Raw genomic sequence first — 16,174 nt, 5'->3', positions numbered from 1 at the left:
ATCATATTAATTATGGAGTGGATGAATTAAAAACTTATGATTTTCATGAAATTTTATTTTTTTAAAAACTAATTTAATTGAGGTATAATACGTTAAAAAATTATCTTTTTCTAATTTATTAAAATAGACAAATAATTAAAAATAACTAAAATTAAAAAAATAAACTAGTAATTTGAGACATAAAAAAGTAACTTGAAAAGGATATAGTAATTTTTCTTTATATAATGTGTTGATTTCTACCAAAAGAAAAGTACCAATAAAGACTATAATATGAAAGTTTACCCATTCTTGTCTTGAATATAATTGGCAGTGTTCACATTTAGACATTATCACAATTAAGAATTTTTACTTTACCCAAATTAAATGAATTTATTCACTTTTGTTATGTCGTGTTTTTTTAAAGTTTATTTAGTTAATTTTTAAAATTAAATTATATTAACAAAAAATATATTATATTTTTATTATTTCACTCTAAAAGAATTATAATATTCAAAGTGGACAGATGAAGAGTACACATTCTTAGAATTATGGCAATAATATGTCGATATAACTCATAAATTTTAAATTCGACTCTGATTTAATATTTACTTTTGTAGAATTTGTTACACCAATAATATATATAATATAACTTAATTGAACTCTTGGAAAGTTTTTTGATCAAATAAAAGGTGAAGAACCTAGAAAAGGTCTTCTTCCACTGTTTGTAGTTAGTTATTCCAATTATTATGGTGTATATTTAAAAGAAATAAAAGATTTTTCTTGATTTCAAAGTATTAGTTAATTTCCAAATTAAACAATATAATATATATATTGATGACTATAATGGAAAACGTATGTATTTTAGTTCGATACGCAGCTTACATACTATGACCTAATAATTTTGTATCTTTATAAAAATAAATAATAAGGAAATAGGGAGTGAAATTTAGTTAAGAAAACACTATATTGTATAATCATCTATTAAAATAATAATAATAAAAAATATAAGATTTATGTTTTTATGTATATATTAAAGTAGTAAGTGTTAATTATGTAGGCAAAATATATTGGAGATGAAAAAAATATATATGTAGGAATTTGAACTTTTATATTTTGTGCCTTTCATAGTAAAAAAAAATTGTCTTTTTTTTTAAAAAAAAAATAAATAAAAAATAGTCAAAGATTTTAACTATAAAAAATTAAAGAAAATAGTCAAAAATTTCCCTGTAAAAGTTATTAGACTTTTGAAGGAAATCCTAATTTTAATACCTTCTTGTTTTGTTATTTTTTTTCTTTTTTATTCAATAAAAAACCATGCAAAGAAAAATATAATTATTTTCATTGACTTCACCATTCATTAAAAAAATTGTCATTAATTTCATAATTTTCAAATAAAGAAAAAAAGAAAAGAAAAAAAGTAAAACATAAAAGGAAAATAATACATCTAACATATTTTGTGATTGGATGATTGAGATCTCTTCAAACTTAATTAGAAGTTCTGCATTCACCTCTGGCTTCATCAATAAACCCTACAACGTGTGATTTCAAATTTTATCAAAATAATCTAATTAAAATATCGGACCTAAATAAAAACAAAAGAAAAAAAAGGGAAAAGATTTAAGTCAAGGTGAATGACTTTGACCTAAAAAGTTGAAGACCAATTCTCCTTTGCTTATTCTTGAAGTAATTTAGTATATCTTGTAATATTACACTCATCTCACTCTTATGATTGTGGTCCTTAGGTCGGAATACTTAGATTTATGATCTTATATTATTAATTAATTTAATATATGAATTATTCATCTTAGTATGTAGTGACAAATTTAAAAGTTATTTTTTATTTTATAAATTTTATATCGAATTAAATTAAAATAAATAAATTAAAACGAGTAAAATCTTTCAAGTGGGAACGTATAGGTTTCGTGTTTTACACTTCCATTGAAAAGAGTCATTTACACATTATGGAAAGAGACATTTAGACGTGTTAGTTTTGAGAAAGAGACATTTGAGTAAATGTTTTTGGATCTACAAAAATTTGAAGAAAAAAAAAATTAGAAAATCAAAATTGTATTTTTTCAATCATTCAATTTGAAAAAAATAAAAATAAAAGGTTAAAATATTGTGAGCACAAAAAAGAAAAAAAGAACACATGAAAATCTTAACAAAACCATTTTTTTTCGAACCTGAATTTTATCTTCGAAAAAGATCCAATATATCCAAATGCTCTTTTGCAAAGCTTTTAGAAAAAATAAAAATTATGTATGAACAAACAAGAGCTTAGATATGAATATAATTAGGAGTGTGCGTCATTCGATTCAGACGATTATCTTCTTATCTCATTAGTTTGTTACATCTTGTTGTCTTGCACAATTTTGGCAACATTTTCTTGGACTAAACTTTAGTGGGAGCACAAGAAATATGATCACAAATATGAGAGTTAGAAAAGATGGAAAGAGAAAAACTAATTTCACACTAAAAACTTGAAATAATACAAAAAGATATAAGTATTTAATGTGGTATAATATTTTAGGTTAAAATTTTTCCCAAACACCTTGCATCATTAAGGGTGTGTTTGATATAAAAAAAAAGATTTTTTAGGAAATATTTTGTAATATTCTCGTGTTTGATTAGTCGAAAATAGTGGCAAACATTTTCTCTAGAGAAAACAAGTTTTAAGAATCACTTGTGAAACTTATTTTTCCTATTACATCCACGAAAATTGTATAGCTAATTTTCAAGAAACTTGATTTCCTAAAAATAATTTTTTTTTTCAGAATCAATCAAACATTGAGAAGTATTGAAATTTAAATTTTTTGGAACCCAAACACACCCTTGTAGTAAAATCAAGTCTAGTACTTTTAAAGCAACTTCTAAATATAACAATAAATATATATCCAATGTAATCCAAATAAATATTATGGGAGTTCGAGTGTGAACAAGGTGACAGTCAACATGAAATTTCACTTATGAAATTTGTTTTTCCCGACTCACCCCCGAAATTCATTTTCCTGATTTCACAAGGAAAATATATTTATCAAACCAACCAAACCTTGAAAAACTGAAATTCAACTGTTTTCTTTCATACCAAACACACCCTTAAGAGGGTAATCAAGTCAAGAACTTCGAATACAACTTCTCTATACAACAACAAAATACATACATAGAGTACTCCCGCGGGTGAGATCTGAAAAGAATAAAGTGTACACAAACCTTACTACTACCTCGTGGAGGTAAGAGGCAAATGTAATAGTTGTGGTGAGCGCGAATCGAACAAAATGCAGTTTCTCTATAATTCCATTAATTTACAACTCACCAATAAACAAGAAAACAAAGAGACATTCAAGTACTGCTGCAGTTTCTCTATAATTCCATCAATTTACAACTCTATGAATAAACAAGAAAACTGAGAAAGACCTCATCTGGCCTTTACATCTGTGGTAACATTTGGTCAGCAACAGAGGCCAAACCCTGCATCAGCCTAACTATCTCGGTAGTGTCATCGAGATAGTATTTGGCCTTGCTGGGCTTCCGGCCAACAGTACAAGCAAAGACTTCGGCTGCTGGAGCCATGGATGGTCCAGACACCGAGCTCATGATCACCTCAAACATGTCTTCATCTGATCGGTCATCTCCTATGCAGAGGACAAAATCTGGTGACATTCCTTTCTCTTGCATTTCGTTAAGGAGGCGCTTGGCAACGAGCCCTTTGCTTACACCCTGAAGGAAGGAACACATTTTTAAAGACACATTCACAATATCATACATTAACCATATCTCAAGGATTAAAATGTTTAGAGGGCAAATGTGAGGTTTAGAACTGTGCCACAACATAGAGTTGCAATGCAAGATTGTATATGATTTATGCACAAACGAAGATAACAAAATGTTTCACATATGAGGTCCCATGGTTAATTCCTCTAGACTCACCTTTTTTCATTTTTTGAGAGTTTTTTCCTGAGAAAATAGAAAAAAGCACGGATTCAAATTAAGTACTCCCTCCTTTCAATTTGTTTGTATTACTTTCCTTTGTAGTCCGTTTAAAAAAGAATGTCTCTTTCCTTTTCGAGGAACTCTTTAATTCTAATTTTCCACGTCGTATGTTTAAGACCACAAGGCATTTTTTGGTACATTGTACGCATCTTTAGTTTAAGACCACCAAATTCAAAAAAAAAAAAAAATTTCTTAACTCTGTGTTGAGTCAAAACCATCAAAACTGTACAAACAAATTGAAACGTGGGAGTACTTTTATCGCTAAAGGAGTTTGTATCTGCAGTCTGCTTCACTGAAATATAATGTACGCAAGTCGACAATAGAAAAAACTATCGTTAAGTCACATACCTGCAAGTAGGTATGCTGGCATTAATAGTCTAAGAGTCTCTCTATTTTCAACTTTGATGATCTAGAATCTTATATTAGTTATATTACTAATCATATGCAACCAATTCAAGTTATAAACAAAGAAACTTCCTAAGCTTTTCTAACTGAGAATCCATTAAGATTGAAACCTAGTGTTTCACCTTATAAATGAATCATCCCACCTCTAACGAAAAAACTGAGATATATGCAAAAGCAAATATCTTGCAAAAACAACAGTTAGTTTTTAACTCATGCAGTCTGCAGCTATGTTGTTTGGACTCTACAAAAAGTACAGTCACACTTGTGCCAGATGGAGGATCCGACATGCACAAGTCAACTTTTTGAAAGAGTCCGAGCAACATAAGTCTGCAAGCGAGCGATATAAGTGTTTCCGCTGCTGCAAATGCCCTCGATTTCTACAGGAGAGCAAATACCACTACAAGCCAACGTTATAGTCAAGAAAGAGAAGTACATACCTGGGGCTTAACTTCCACTATATTCTGTCCACTCTTCACAGTGACTGGTTCATTAGCCAGCACACTTTCAAGGTGATCAAGAAGTTCTTTAGCCTGACATGATCCAAAATCAGGATCCGCATCCTCATAAGACCATACCATTGATGTTTCCTTGTCTTCAATAACTGATCCATCAGTAGTTTCAGTGTAAAGTTGCATAACAGGCTCAGCAATTTCTTTCCAACAACATTCTACTTCTGGTATACATGTTTCCCATTCTTCATCTTGATTCATCCTGTAAATTCAAAGAACCATTTGAAATTTGAACCTGTGCGTAAATTATGAGAACATATAACAAGGAAATATGTTAGAATATCAAGCAATACCTCAAGAAATATCCATGCTCAGCTGCAATACCAAGTTTCTCACAAGTTGGAAACCAGTCAGCTAGCGTCTTTCGGCTTCTAGCACTGACGATGAACACCATATTGTTCTTGTCTCTGCACAAAGATTTGATGATTTCAATGGTTTTAGCACTTGGCTTCTTATCAATTGCATTTTGAGGCATCAAAGTTCCATCGTAGTCCAGAAGGATTGCCCTGGTTGTTGTCCTTTTATATGCTGAAACTATATGCTCCATTGAAAGCTTCCTAAAATTCGGATCAAGTGCAACAACTCTGAAACTTAAGCCAAATCCAATACCCCAACATCTTCGTCTCACATGATCCTTGCATGTTCTCTCCAAATCTTGTAAGAAACTGCGAGCCCAGTATCCAACATCATGGGTGCTAACATATCTGTAATGTTTCTCATGCCTAAGTTGCTTCTCTGGCTCAGGCATTACTAAAGCAGAGTCCATTGCGTCGGCAACTACATCAATGTTCCATGGATTCACTCGGATTGCTCCGCTCAAAGAGGGAGAACACCCAATAAACTCAGACACAACTAACATGCTCTTCTTTGGTGTAGAAGAGTCCAGTTTCAGAACCTTATCCAGCCTCTCATTTCCTTGACGACTTATTATATACTCGTATGGTATAAGGTTCATGCCATCCCTGACAGCAGTGACCAGGCAACACTCCGCAACAACATAATAAGCAATCCTTTCATAAAACTTAAGTGGCTTATCAATCAATATAACTGGTTGATATCCAGGCCTTCCAAATACTTCATTAATTCGCTTCACTGTCGAATTCGTTTCGTCCTGCACTTCTTGGACATCCTTTCCTTTGCCTCTAGCAGGATTGGCTATCTGCACCAAAACAACCTTCCCCTGCTTCTCTGGGTGCTGCAATAGAAGTTGTTCCATTGCCAATAACTTCAAACTAATGCCTTTAAATATGTCCATGTCATCAACTCCAAGCAACAATGTCCTTCCTTGATGATTATACTGCTGAACGAGCTCTGCAACTTTTGCCTCCGTCTCAGGGAGACTCAAGACTTGCTGAAGCTGCCCCATATGAATACCCACTGGAAGAATTTTAATACTTACAGTCCTGCCGTAGTACTCGAGGCCTATGTAACCCCTTTTCGACTCATAAGAAATGCCTAACATCCGACTGCAACATGAGAGGAAGTGCCTCGCATAGTCAAAAGTGTGGAACCCAATCAAATCCGAATTCAAGAGAGCTCGTAAGATTTCTTCACGAATAGGCAATGTTTTATATATCTCGGAAGAAGGAAAAGGGCTATGGAGGAAAAATCCAAGCTTTACTCTATTGAATCTTTTCCTCAAGAAGGTAGGCAGTACCATGAGATGATAGTCATGAACCCACACAAAGTCATCTTCCGGATTGATCACTTCCATGATCCTATCAGCAAAAATTTTGTTTACAGAAACATAAGCCTGCCATAGTAATCGATTAAATCGACCACCTAGATCAGGCGAAAGGGGCAACATATAGTGGAACAAAGGCCAAAGCTGCTGCTTACAAAATCCATGGTAGTACTTAGTAAACAGATCAGGTGGTACAAAAGTGGGAACACACTTAAATGTCTCGAGAAGTATTTGTGAAACTTCATCTTGCTCATTCGGGTGGATTTCTTCCTTAAGACAACCAACATATATAACCTCAATTTCATCATCTCCTAAACCATCTTTCAGCTGGAGAAGAAGTGAATTCTCATCCCAGCTGAATAACCATCCTTTACTGCCATCAGTTTTTCTTTGTACTCTAATTGGCAGCTGATTAGCTACAACAATTATCCTATCTTTTTGAGCTGAAGATGATGATGGATCGGAGCAAACGCTCTCCGATCCATCATCATCCAGATCAGACATTATCCCGGCGACGGTCATAACACGTGGAATCCTCCGGCTCATTCGCCCGAAAGACGGCGAAGGAGCCTCACCTGAGGCTAGCTCCAAGAGATTGGAATAGGATCTTGACACCATCTATTTTTATAAAAAAATTATTTTCACTAACTAACAACACCAAGTCCACCAAACCAAAACACACACTCTCTATAGTAAGCTCCTAACATAAAAAAAAATATACACAACCCCACTTCACAAAACTTTCCCCAAATCAACCATCTATGAGATACAACTTCTGCCTTTTGCTTTTTCCTCTTTCCTGTAAAACCCAAGAACAAACATTTTAGATTGTGTGAACCAAGTAAACCCCTAAAAGCAAAAGGGTGCAAGAAAATAACATCAAGACTTCACTTTGACAAGTGAATCACAACTATAACAATTTTTTTAGATTGTGTGAACCAAGAAAACCCCCCAAAAACCAAAAGGGTACAAGAAAATAACCTCAAAATTTCATTTTGACAAGTGAAACACAACTATGGTGTGTAACATTTTATTTTTAGATTGTGTGAACCAAGAAAAAAAAAACCAAAAACTCAAAAGGGTACAAGAAAACAACCTCAAGATTTCATTTTGATAACTGAATCAAAGTGTGACAAACTTTTTTAGATTGTGTGAACCAAGAAAAAGACCTCAAGATTTCAATTTGACAAGTGAATCAAGTGTAAAAAACTTTTTTAGATTGTGTGAACCAAGAAAAACCACAAAAAACATAAAAGGGTACAAGAAAACAACATCAAAATTTCAACTTGACAAGTGAATCACAAGCTAGGGGTGGGCAATACATGAGGGTATATATCATTTCAAACAAATAAACTTTATGGAAAGAGAATAAGAATATATTCAAAATCATATATACAGCTAAGATATTGAAAACATTTTTTCTTGGAATAATTAGACAGGAAGCACATAACATCACAACCAAATAATTATAACCACTAAAACCTCAGATATCAAAAAGATTTGATAGACCAAATGCAAAGAAGCAAAATAGTAAACTGAGGAATTTCAACAAAAGTTGAAAAGGGAATTTTACCAGTTATTGAACACTTTGAATTCCTAAAAGTGGAAACCCTAAAGTGAAAAAAAAATATGAAAATTGTAGAGTATGAAGACTGAAGAAAAAAAGCCAGCTAAGCTTACTACAACAATGGTGTTTACTTTCTTTTTTGTTATCTTTATTGTGGGTGGAAGCTGCCTATAAAGTTTATTATATACACTACACTGTTATAGATGGACTATATAGTATAATATTAATAATATGTTTTTGTGTTTCTTTTATGTTATAAACTTGTAATTAACAGCTTTTAAAATTGGATTATTTAATACTCCTATATAGATAATGTTGAATATTGTTGTGACATAGCCAATAATTTTACCAAACATGACCTCATGAGAGTGTGAGTGCACCACTACTAAATATGATTCTATTATTTTTACGTTGAAAACTTTTAAATTTAAATTTGAGTTAAATAAAATTATATTAAATTATATTTTTTATTTAAATAATTTTATAATATATAAATTTAGATTAATTGGAAATCACACGATTGAAAATGAATACACCATTTATAAGTGGATTCTTTTTCTCCTACACATGTTTTGCAACATAAATGTACTTTGCTAATAAGGCCATCACAATAAAGTGGACAATTTTGGTGCTTTAGAGACCGTTAAATGTACCAAAATTTCAAATAATAATAAAAAGTAAAGTATTATGTTTACAAGAATAAAGTTTATATTCTACGAAAACATATACGTCGATGAATTAGTCATAATCAGAATTAGGATATATGTTTGGCTGTTGTGCAAGTAAATCTTGAACAAATATTATAAACACGCAAAAATTAAGAATTTTTATTCCGTAAGAAAATTATATTCTTTTCGTTTCAATTCATATGTCACTTTTTTTGTTTTAATCTTTTCTAAAATTATATTTTTCTTCCAACTTTTCATAAAATTTCTCTTTTATTCTTAATAAAATTTTCTTTGATTATCGTTTTATATGTCATTCTTATTGTTTATTTCTTATTATTTTCTACCTGAGTTATCCACTATTATATTTCCTTTTTTACTAACTTTTTATTCGTTTTTCTTGAGTTGAAAGTCTATTAAAAACAATTTTTGTACCTTCATACAGTAAAAATAAGATTGTATACACATTATTTTCTTCAATCTTACTGACAATTATTAATTCGTTAATAAAATTACTTAATCACATCAATATTCTAAATTTCTTTTAAATTATAAATTACAAATTTTTAAATTTTTTTTTAAAAATAAAATTTATGTTCCATAAAAACATATGACATAAATTGGTATCATTCATGAAGGGTCCCTTTGTTACATGTATAAAGATGACCTATTCTATGAGGATAAATGGATAATTTAATTTTTAAAACTACTTTCATGTGGAACTGTTTACATTTTTTTGGTACTTCCAATAATATCTAGACACAGAGTCACAGATCTCTTTAATTTTAATGGATAATAAGTTTATCCATTTGACCTAACTTTTTAATATTTCCATAAGTTTAATAAGTTTTGAGGCATTAGTTTCAACAACTCAAGCTCACAAAGTACAAGGACTATCAATATCCACTACAACAAAAATAATTTTTCACGATATTAAATATAATATTATTAAAGAGTGTAAAGTATTTATCGATATTAATTAAGTATCATTCAAATTAATGTCATTAAAGACTTTAGGAACATATGCAAAGAGTGACAATTACGCTAAAAATACATATTTAACGATAAATAAAAATTAATTACCATTAATAATTATTTTTATTGTAATAATGATAGAATGGATAAAACATTCCTATTTCTAATGGAAGATGTTTATATAAATGAAAAAGCTTCAAACAAGAAATGCATTCTCATTTGAGGAGATTTGCACTATGGGAATTTGAATTATTTGCGTTGAGGTTGAGGGTCTATTAATTTTTTTTTAATCTTTATAAATAGAAATAAAATTATGTATACATTATTTTCTCCAAACTTTAGTTATATAATTATACTGAATATATTATTGTGGTTGATTATCAAAATTTTTCAAAAGTTTTTAAATCTGCTGTCTACGTATACTATAAATTTTGCTGGTGAAATCATATCCACTACAATACGTATGATGATTTAGTATTTAAATTTCTTTTATTTTGATTTTTTTTTGTTAGAAATAGTTTTGGAAAGTACTTTTATATAGGTTAGTAATTTGTATATGACTAAACAATTTAAAATACTTTTACTAATATCAAAATGGTTATTCATGTTTGATCAAAGTTTCAAAAAGTGTTTCTCCTCATAATTTAACAATTAATAATTTACATAATTTTTTTATTTTGATTAGCTTTTGCTAATGCTCAAAAATATTTATTCTTTCTTAAATACAAATTTAACCATACAAAATTAATCGAATCAATAAATTTTAAATTTTAAATTACATTAGAGTACGTAGAGGTGAGTTACATGGGATCATAACCCTTCGAGTTTATCCACAAGGGAAACCTCGTTCGTTGAAGTCGAGAACACGTGGGACCTTATACTTGTGGTCCTACAAAATAGCCTCCTAATTAATTTAAATTACAAATAGGCCATTACAAAACTATACATATTTTATTAGCCTATTTTATTTGATTCAATACTCACATCAAAATTCAAATAATCTAATTTTTTTTCGAGGAGGGCTTATTAGTGAGAAGGCAAAAGGTCAAAACATTATTCTCGAAGCCCACAAACATATCAGAAGAACAAATATTTCTAAAAAATGAATTGAAAAAAAGATGATTTAACATTACATTACGTAATTTTAGTTCACTAAAGACATTATCGTCGATAGAAAAATATAATATTTGGAAACAAGGATATAAGTAGGTAATTAAGAGTTAGCTTATTCATGTATTTGATTTGATAATAGTATATAATTGGCCCTTTTTGATAAAATTGATGTATTTTGATATCTAATATCATATGTAGCACCTTATCGTTATTGTCACGGTTCTTTACTTATGCTCTAAAATATTATTCTACTATCATTTGTCATGTTTTTCTTCTTTGTCGTTTTCTTCAATTACTATATTAATTTTCTTGAAACGAGGACCTTTCAAAAAACAAGTTCTCTATTTTAAAAAATTTATAATAAAAATAACGTATATTATATATTTTTAAGATTTTATTTTATGAGATTTCAAAAGAGATATGTTATTATTTTAAATAATAATTAATATAAATTTGCAGAATGTGTTCCAAATGACACTTCTATTAATTTCCGACAACAAATCCGACGAAAAAGGCTGTGCCACTCCAACGTTAAATTTGTCTTTCTCTATCTGGATATATTTAGATTATTTCAATAGTATGTTGATACGGAGAGAAATAATTTTTTTGATTGAATTTATTATTAATAGTTTTTCATTTTTGATAAGTATATAATTAAAAAATAATTATATATAATTTTAAATAAACATTATAAGAGACGAGGATGTTATAGTGTTAGATTTTTTTACTATTAATAACTTGAGTAAATATTTTGTTACTGAATTTTCAATAAATATTTTTATATATATAAAGAATTCTCGAGAATCCGCACCCGCCTTAGCTAACTCTGACCATGGAGATGATACTATTAATTAAACTAAAATAACATTAATTTCCACAAACTTATTTGTCTAAGTGAGGCTCTCAACTCAAATATTTTCAACCTACCTAATATTTTGATTATTGAACTTGCAATATTAATGAATATTTTGTTTTTGTGTCACTTTTTGTGACGTATTTCTTTAAGTATGTCAAATATTTTTATATTTTGATAAATTATTGACTTTATAATTTTAATATTTATTGAATTTGACATGACTTGTTGATAAAAACAAAGTCAAACTCTCAATCATTAAATTGAAGAGAAAAATGAGAGTACATTTTAAATTCACATCATACATACATTTATTGATACTAACGTCAATTTTGTTACAGTTTTTTCTATGTGGAACATTTTTTATTTCTCAAACTTTATGTCAACTGTAAGCATGTAATATAAAATAAAATTCTAAAATATTGTTTTCCAGACGACGTAAGCACTTCCTCTACATTAATTATGTGATAATATTCTTATTTTTTAGACCATGTCAAAAAAAAAACATCTAATATTTAGCAATTTGTTTTTCTTTTAATAAGACAACTTACTGTCATATAAATATTTATAATTTTATTCCAAATTATAATTATTTTATAAAAAATCTCTTTTTTTACATTGTATGCATAAGCCATGAATGAGATTGAAAGATTTATAATTTTCCAGAGAAATTAAAACATATTTTCTCCATCTAAAAAAATTATCATTTTTTAAGAATCAAATTAGTCAAATTCTAATAAATACTTAATACATATTTTTTTTTATCATATTAGTTTAACAAATTACAATCTAAAATATCTTTATATTATTATTAAACTTTAAAAAAAACTTAAATTAACTGTAGAGAAGCAAATCATGATAATAGCAAAAGGGAAAAAAAGACAAATATGTTATTTAAGTATCGTAAATGATATGTTAATATCCTCTATTATATTTTAGAGACATTAATGTCTTTGTCGTTCAAAAAACGAGACCATTATACCTTTTATATTAACGGAAATACACGTGTCATAATCTTATTCATCTATGCGACATCAGATCGATGGATAAGATTTTGTCACGTATTTCTATTTAATCTTCAGTTGGAGTGAAGGACATATAAGATCTAGTTTTTGAATGACAGAAGCATTAATATTTTAAAAATATGAAAAAGATATTTACATACTATTTATAATAGTTCCAAGGTATATTTTTTTTTGGGTAACAAAATAATCGGTGTGGCAAATTTCCAAAACAAAACAGCAAAAAAACATGATAATTCCCTTTTCCAAAGATATACAGCTGTCTCTCTTGTATTGACCTTATCCTAATTGGGTCCCAGTTAATGTATTATCTTATGGGCCCTACTATATGAGGTTGGGGTTGGATATTTTCATCCGTCTAAATAGCCTAATAAGACAAAGTGCCTAGATACCTGATTTTGATATAATTAATTTTAGCGTTTGAAGTTTTATATGACTAAATTTAGCCAAATATAATTAGAAACAAATTCATTTTTATAATTAGGATGTATATTCATATGTTAACTTTGAAAAGAATTACGTGGATTTATGGATATCCATCTTGAAACAGAAATAGTATGTTTTTGAATTTATATGGCCAATGGTCAATTATATGTGATTGAGTATTGTCATTCTTATCTACATTTTAAATATTTTACTTAAATTTCACCCATATTTGAATGAGATGAGTTATTTATACTGTGTATAAGTTTTGATATTATTATATAGTAAATTATATTGAAAATGACGTACTAACCAAGCTTAAAAGAGATAATATTCTTTTTGTTCTATTTACTTGTTTTGATTATTAAAAACAATCAAGTACTTGTCATGTTTTAAAAGTTCAAATACTTACTTCAAAATATGTTAATGCATAATTGATCAGCTAAAGAAATGTAAATATTACTCAAAATTCTTGACTTGGTATATTAATATATTTGAGACTTGAGAAAATAAAGTTCGATCGACTTTCTTGAAGAATCAGATATAGAACTCCTCCTTCTTTCTTTCTCTTATTTAGTATAAACAACATATATATGCATATGATATGCCTTAATTTACTTATTTTCTTTCTAATAATTAATGAAGGAGGTAATAATGAAAAAAAAAAGTTTAGAGGGTAAAAGGGACCTTTGTATAGTTAAAAATTTCACCATAATTTAACTATGTTTTTATACCTTATCCCTAGCAACCTCCACCCCCACCCTAATTCATATATGCATATAATAAGTCTAGCTTGAGTTGCTTTAATTTAATGAAAATTTTTACTTTTCTCCATCTACTCATAGTATGGAAAAGGAATGACTATAGAAGAAGTACTAATCAAAGTCCACACATCCCTAAAATACAAGAGAATTAAACTTGGGCTCCATATTCTTGGTAATGGTCCTTATATGAGAAATGTGTGTCTGGTGGGAGGGGCTAAGGATCTTTCCTCCAGAGTTGTTTCGATGAAAAATGAATTTGATATTGTAAATTAATAATCACATTTTATTTTATTTTATTTTTAAAAAAAATACTTTCTAATAGTAGTCAAATCTTTTATGATAAAGCAACTTATATTCTCCATTTTCCCTTTGCCTTTTTACTAAAGGGGTTTGACTTTGTAAAACCAATGAAACATTGTTGTAGTCAATTTTTTTTCTTTTTTTCCCACTTGGTATCTTGTTTTAGTATCTTGACTGATATTGATTTAGAATTGTATAGTGTAAGGAACGAAACATTTTTTATTTGAACTCAAAAATGCTAATTTAAAGTGGAAGAATTATGTTTACCTTATCAGAAGGTTTGTTGATAGTCAACTCATTTCCATTATAGAACAATTTATACTATCACCTTTCATTCTTTAACTGTATTGATTAAATTAATCACTAACTTAACACTTTAAACGTTAAAATAAGACACTTTAATTTTGCAAGTTGTAGAGATTCTCATCTCCCAATAGCACTAAACATGGCTTTTTTGGCACTTAGATTGATGGTACTTATTCTCATCTTTCTCTTTGAAATCATGTAAAAATGGTATGTTCCAACACCACCCATGATTTTTTCAACTTGTTCTCTCTTTGGTCAAAGATTTCTCTCTCTCACACACACATATTTTCTCTCTCCCTTTCCTTATTTACTCATTAAATTAATTCTTGACTATACACTTAATGAAATTACATTCGTAAATTGATCACTGATCGTTCATTTTCTTCAAACTCAAACCATTAATAATATTCTTACATATTCTATATAGCTTCACAATATTTTTCAACTATTAATTGATATTGTGTTTGCACACCTGACAATCTCTCTCGCTTTGTGGGATCTCCCCTCGATAAAGTCCTATAAATTTAAGAGATTCACCGTGTACCACTCACATAAACAATCATTTATGGTCAATGAAGCTTAGAGCTTAGCACCTTTTTGTGCGTTTCCAAGCTACCTTTGACATGTACGTTTTTCATACTCGTCCTATTTAATCAGAAGTGATATTAATACTTGGACTTAACAGGTTAGATATTATCTACTTTATGTCAAACTTGATTGTTCTTTCTAAAAGAACTCACACTAATAAAGGTATCGCTACACATTATAGACAGTTTCTTAATCACTCATACTCTTAAAAGAAAAATCATATAAAACATAGCACCACACTAAGATAATGTCCTATATTATGTATCGGAACATAATAGAAGTGTTTTGTAATTTTTTAAACTATCGTTAAGACTTGAAAAAAAATGTAAAAGTGAAACAATTATATGAGGAATCCCCAAGCAACTCTTTTAATAATTTTAGATAAGAGAAAAACCATAGCTTAGAGATAGATAGTGAAGTTATTTCCACATGAAGACATAGAAAGGCATCTTAGTCAATTTCCACTAAAAGGGGGGATGGTCCATAAATGGAGCATACTATAGCTATTTAATTCACTTTGGATAACAATAAGGCTAGTTTTAGAATCTCCTATAGGGGCCTTATCATTTCATGCTCCCACAATTTTTTTTAATTCCTTCTGTATCGACATTTATGTCACACTTTTTTTTATCAATTAAAAAATGATACTTATTAAGACATGATTTATAACTATCTAAATATCTAAAACTTATTTAGGATCATATTTTTTAAAGTTTTATTTTTATTTTTAAATTTTATATTAAATCAAGACACCTTCATATAAATTGAAATAGAATGAGTAACTTTATATGTGTGTTAGGTGTGTGTCACAACCCTATCTTATGTCATGACCGGTGGTAGGTATATGTTTTGATCCACCAAGCAAACGTACTTAACTACTTCATCATAACATATTATATTTCATTAGTTGATTTCTTGAATATCCACTCAATTAATAGTTATTAGCTCATAACATAATATATTTATTGAAGAAAAATGATTTCGTGAGATAATAACTCAGAAATCAACCCTACAATTTGTGTTACTCGCGA

At 29.0% G+C, this 16,174-nt stretch overlaps 1 protein-coding gene across 2 annotated transcripts; it reads right to left on the bottom strand.

Moving 5' to 3' along the window:
• Window positions 1-3,100: 3,100 nt before the first annotated feature.
• On the bottom strand, window positions 3,101-8,321 carry LOC107004586 (alpha,alpha-trehalose-phosphate synthase [UDP-forming] 6). Of its 2 annotated transcripts, none has more exons than XM_015202842.2 (4): window positions 8,141-8,321; window positions 5,177-7,366; window positions 4,812-5,085; window positions 3,101-3,696 (listed from the first exon to the last, which is right to left on the bottom strand). In XM_015202842.2, exons 2-4 carry the CDS (start codon window positions 7,183-7,185, stop codon window positions 3,406-3,408), a joined length of 2,574 nt encoding a protein of 857 aa, XP_015058328.1. In that variant the 5' UTR covers window positions 7,186-7,366; window positions 8,141-8,321; the 3' UTR covers window positions 3,101-3,405. The 2 variants fall into 2 exon arrangements, with proteins under 2 accessions (XP_015058328.1, XP_015058336.1); XM_015202850.2 differs by lacking the exon at window positions 8,141-8,321 and adding an exon at window positions 7,664-7,870.
• Window positions 8,322-16,174: the final 7,853 nt, after the last annotated feature.

The sequence above is a fragment of the Solanum pennellii genome, chromosome 1 (genome assembly GCF_001406875.1).
Source record: "Solanum pennellii chromosome 1, SPENNV200".
NCBI classification, from domain to species: Eukaryota; Viridiplantae; Streptophyta; class Magnoliopsida; order Solanales; family Solanaceae; genus Solanum; species Solanum pennellii.
The sequence above is the reverse complement of the archived record's forward strand: the minus strand, read 5'-3'. Positions and strand labels throughout refer to the sequence as shown.

Excerpts from the sequence above, each read along its gene's own strand:
- LOC107004586 (XM_015202842.2), bottom strand. The coding sequence starts at position 7,185 with ATGGTGTCAAGATCCTATTCCAATCTCTTGGAGCTAGCCTCAGGTGAG. Across the intron at positions 5,086-5,176 it reads GAGCATGGATATTTCTTGAG|GATGAATCAAGATGAAGAAT; the intron begins GTATTGCTTGAT and ends TTGAATTTACAG. Across the intron at positions 3,697-4,811 it reads TAGTGGAAGTTAAGCCCCAG|GGTGTAAGCAAAGGGCTCGT; the intron begins GTATGTACTTCT and ends TCCTTCCTTCAG.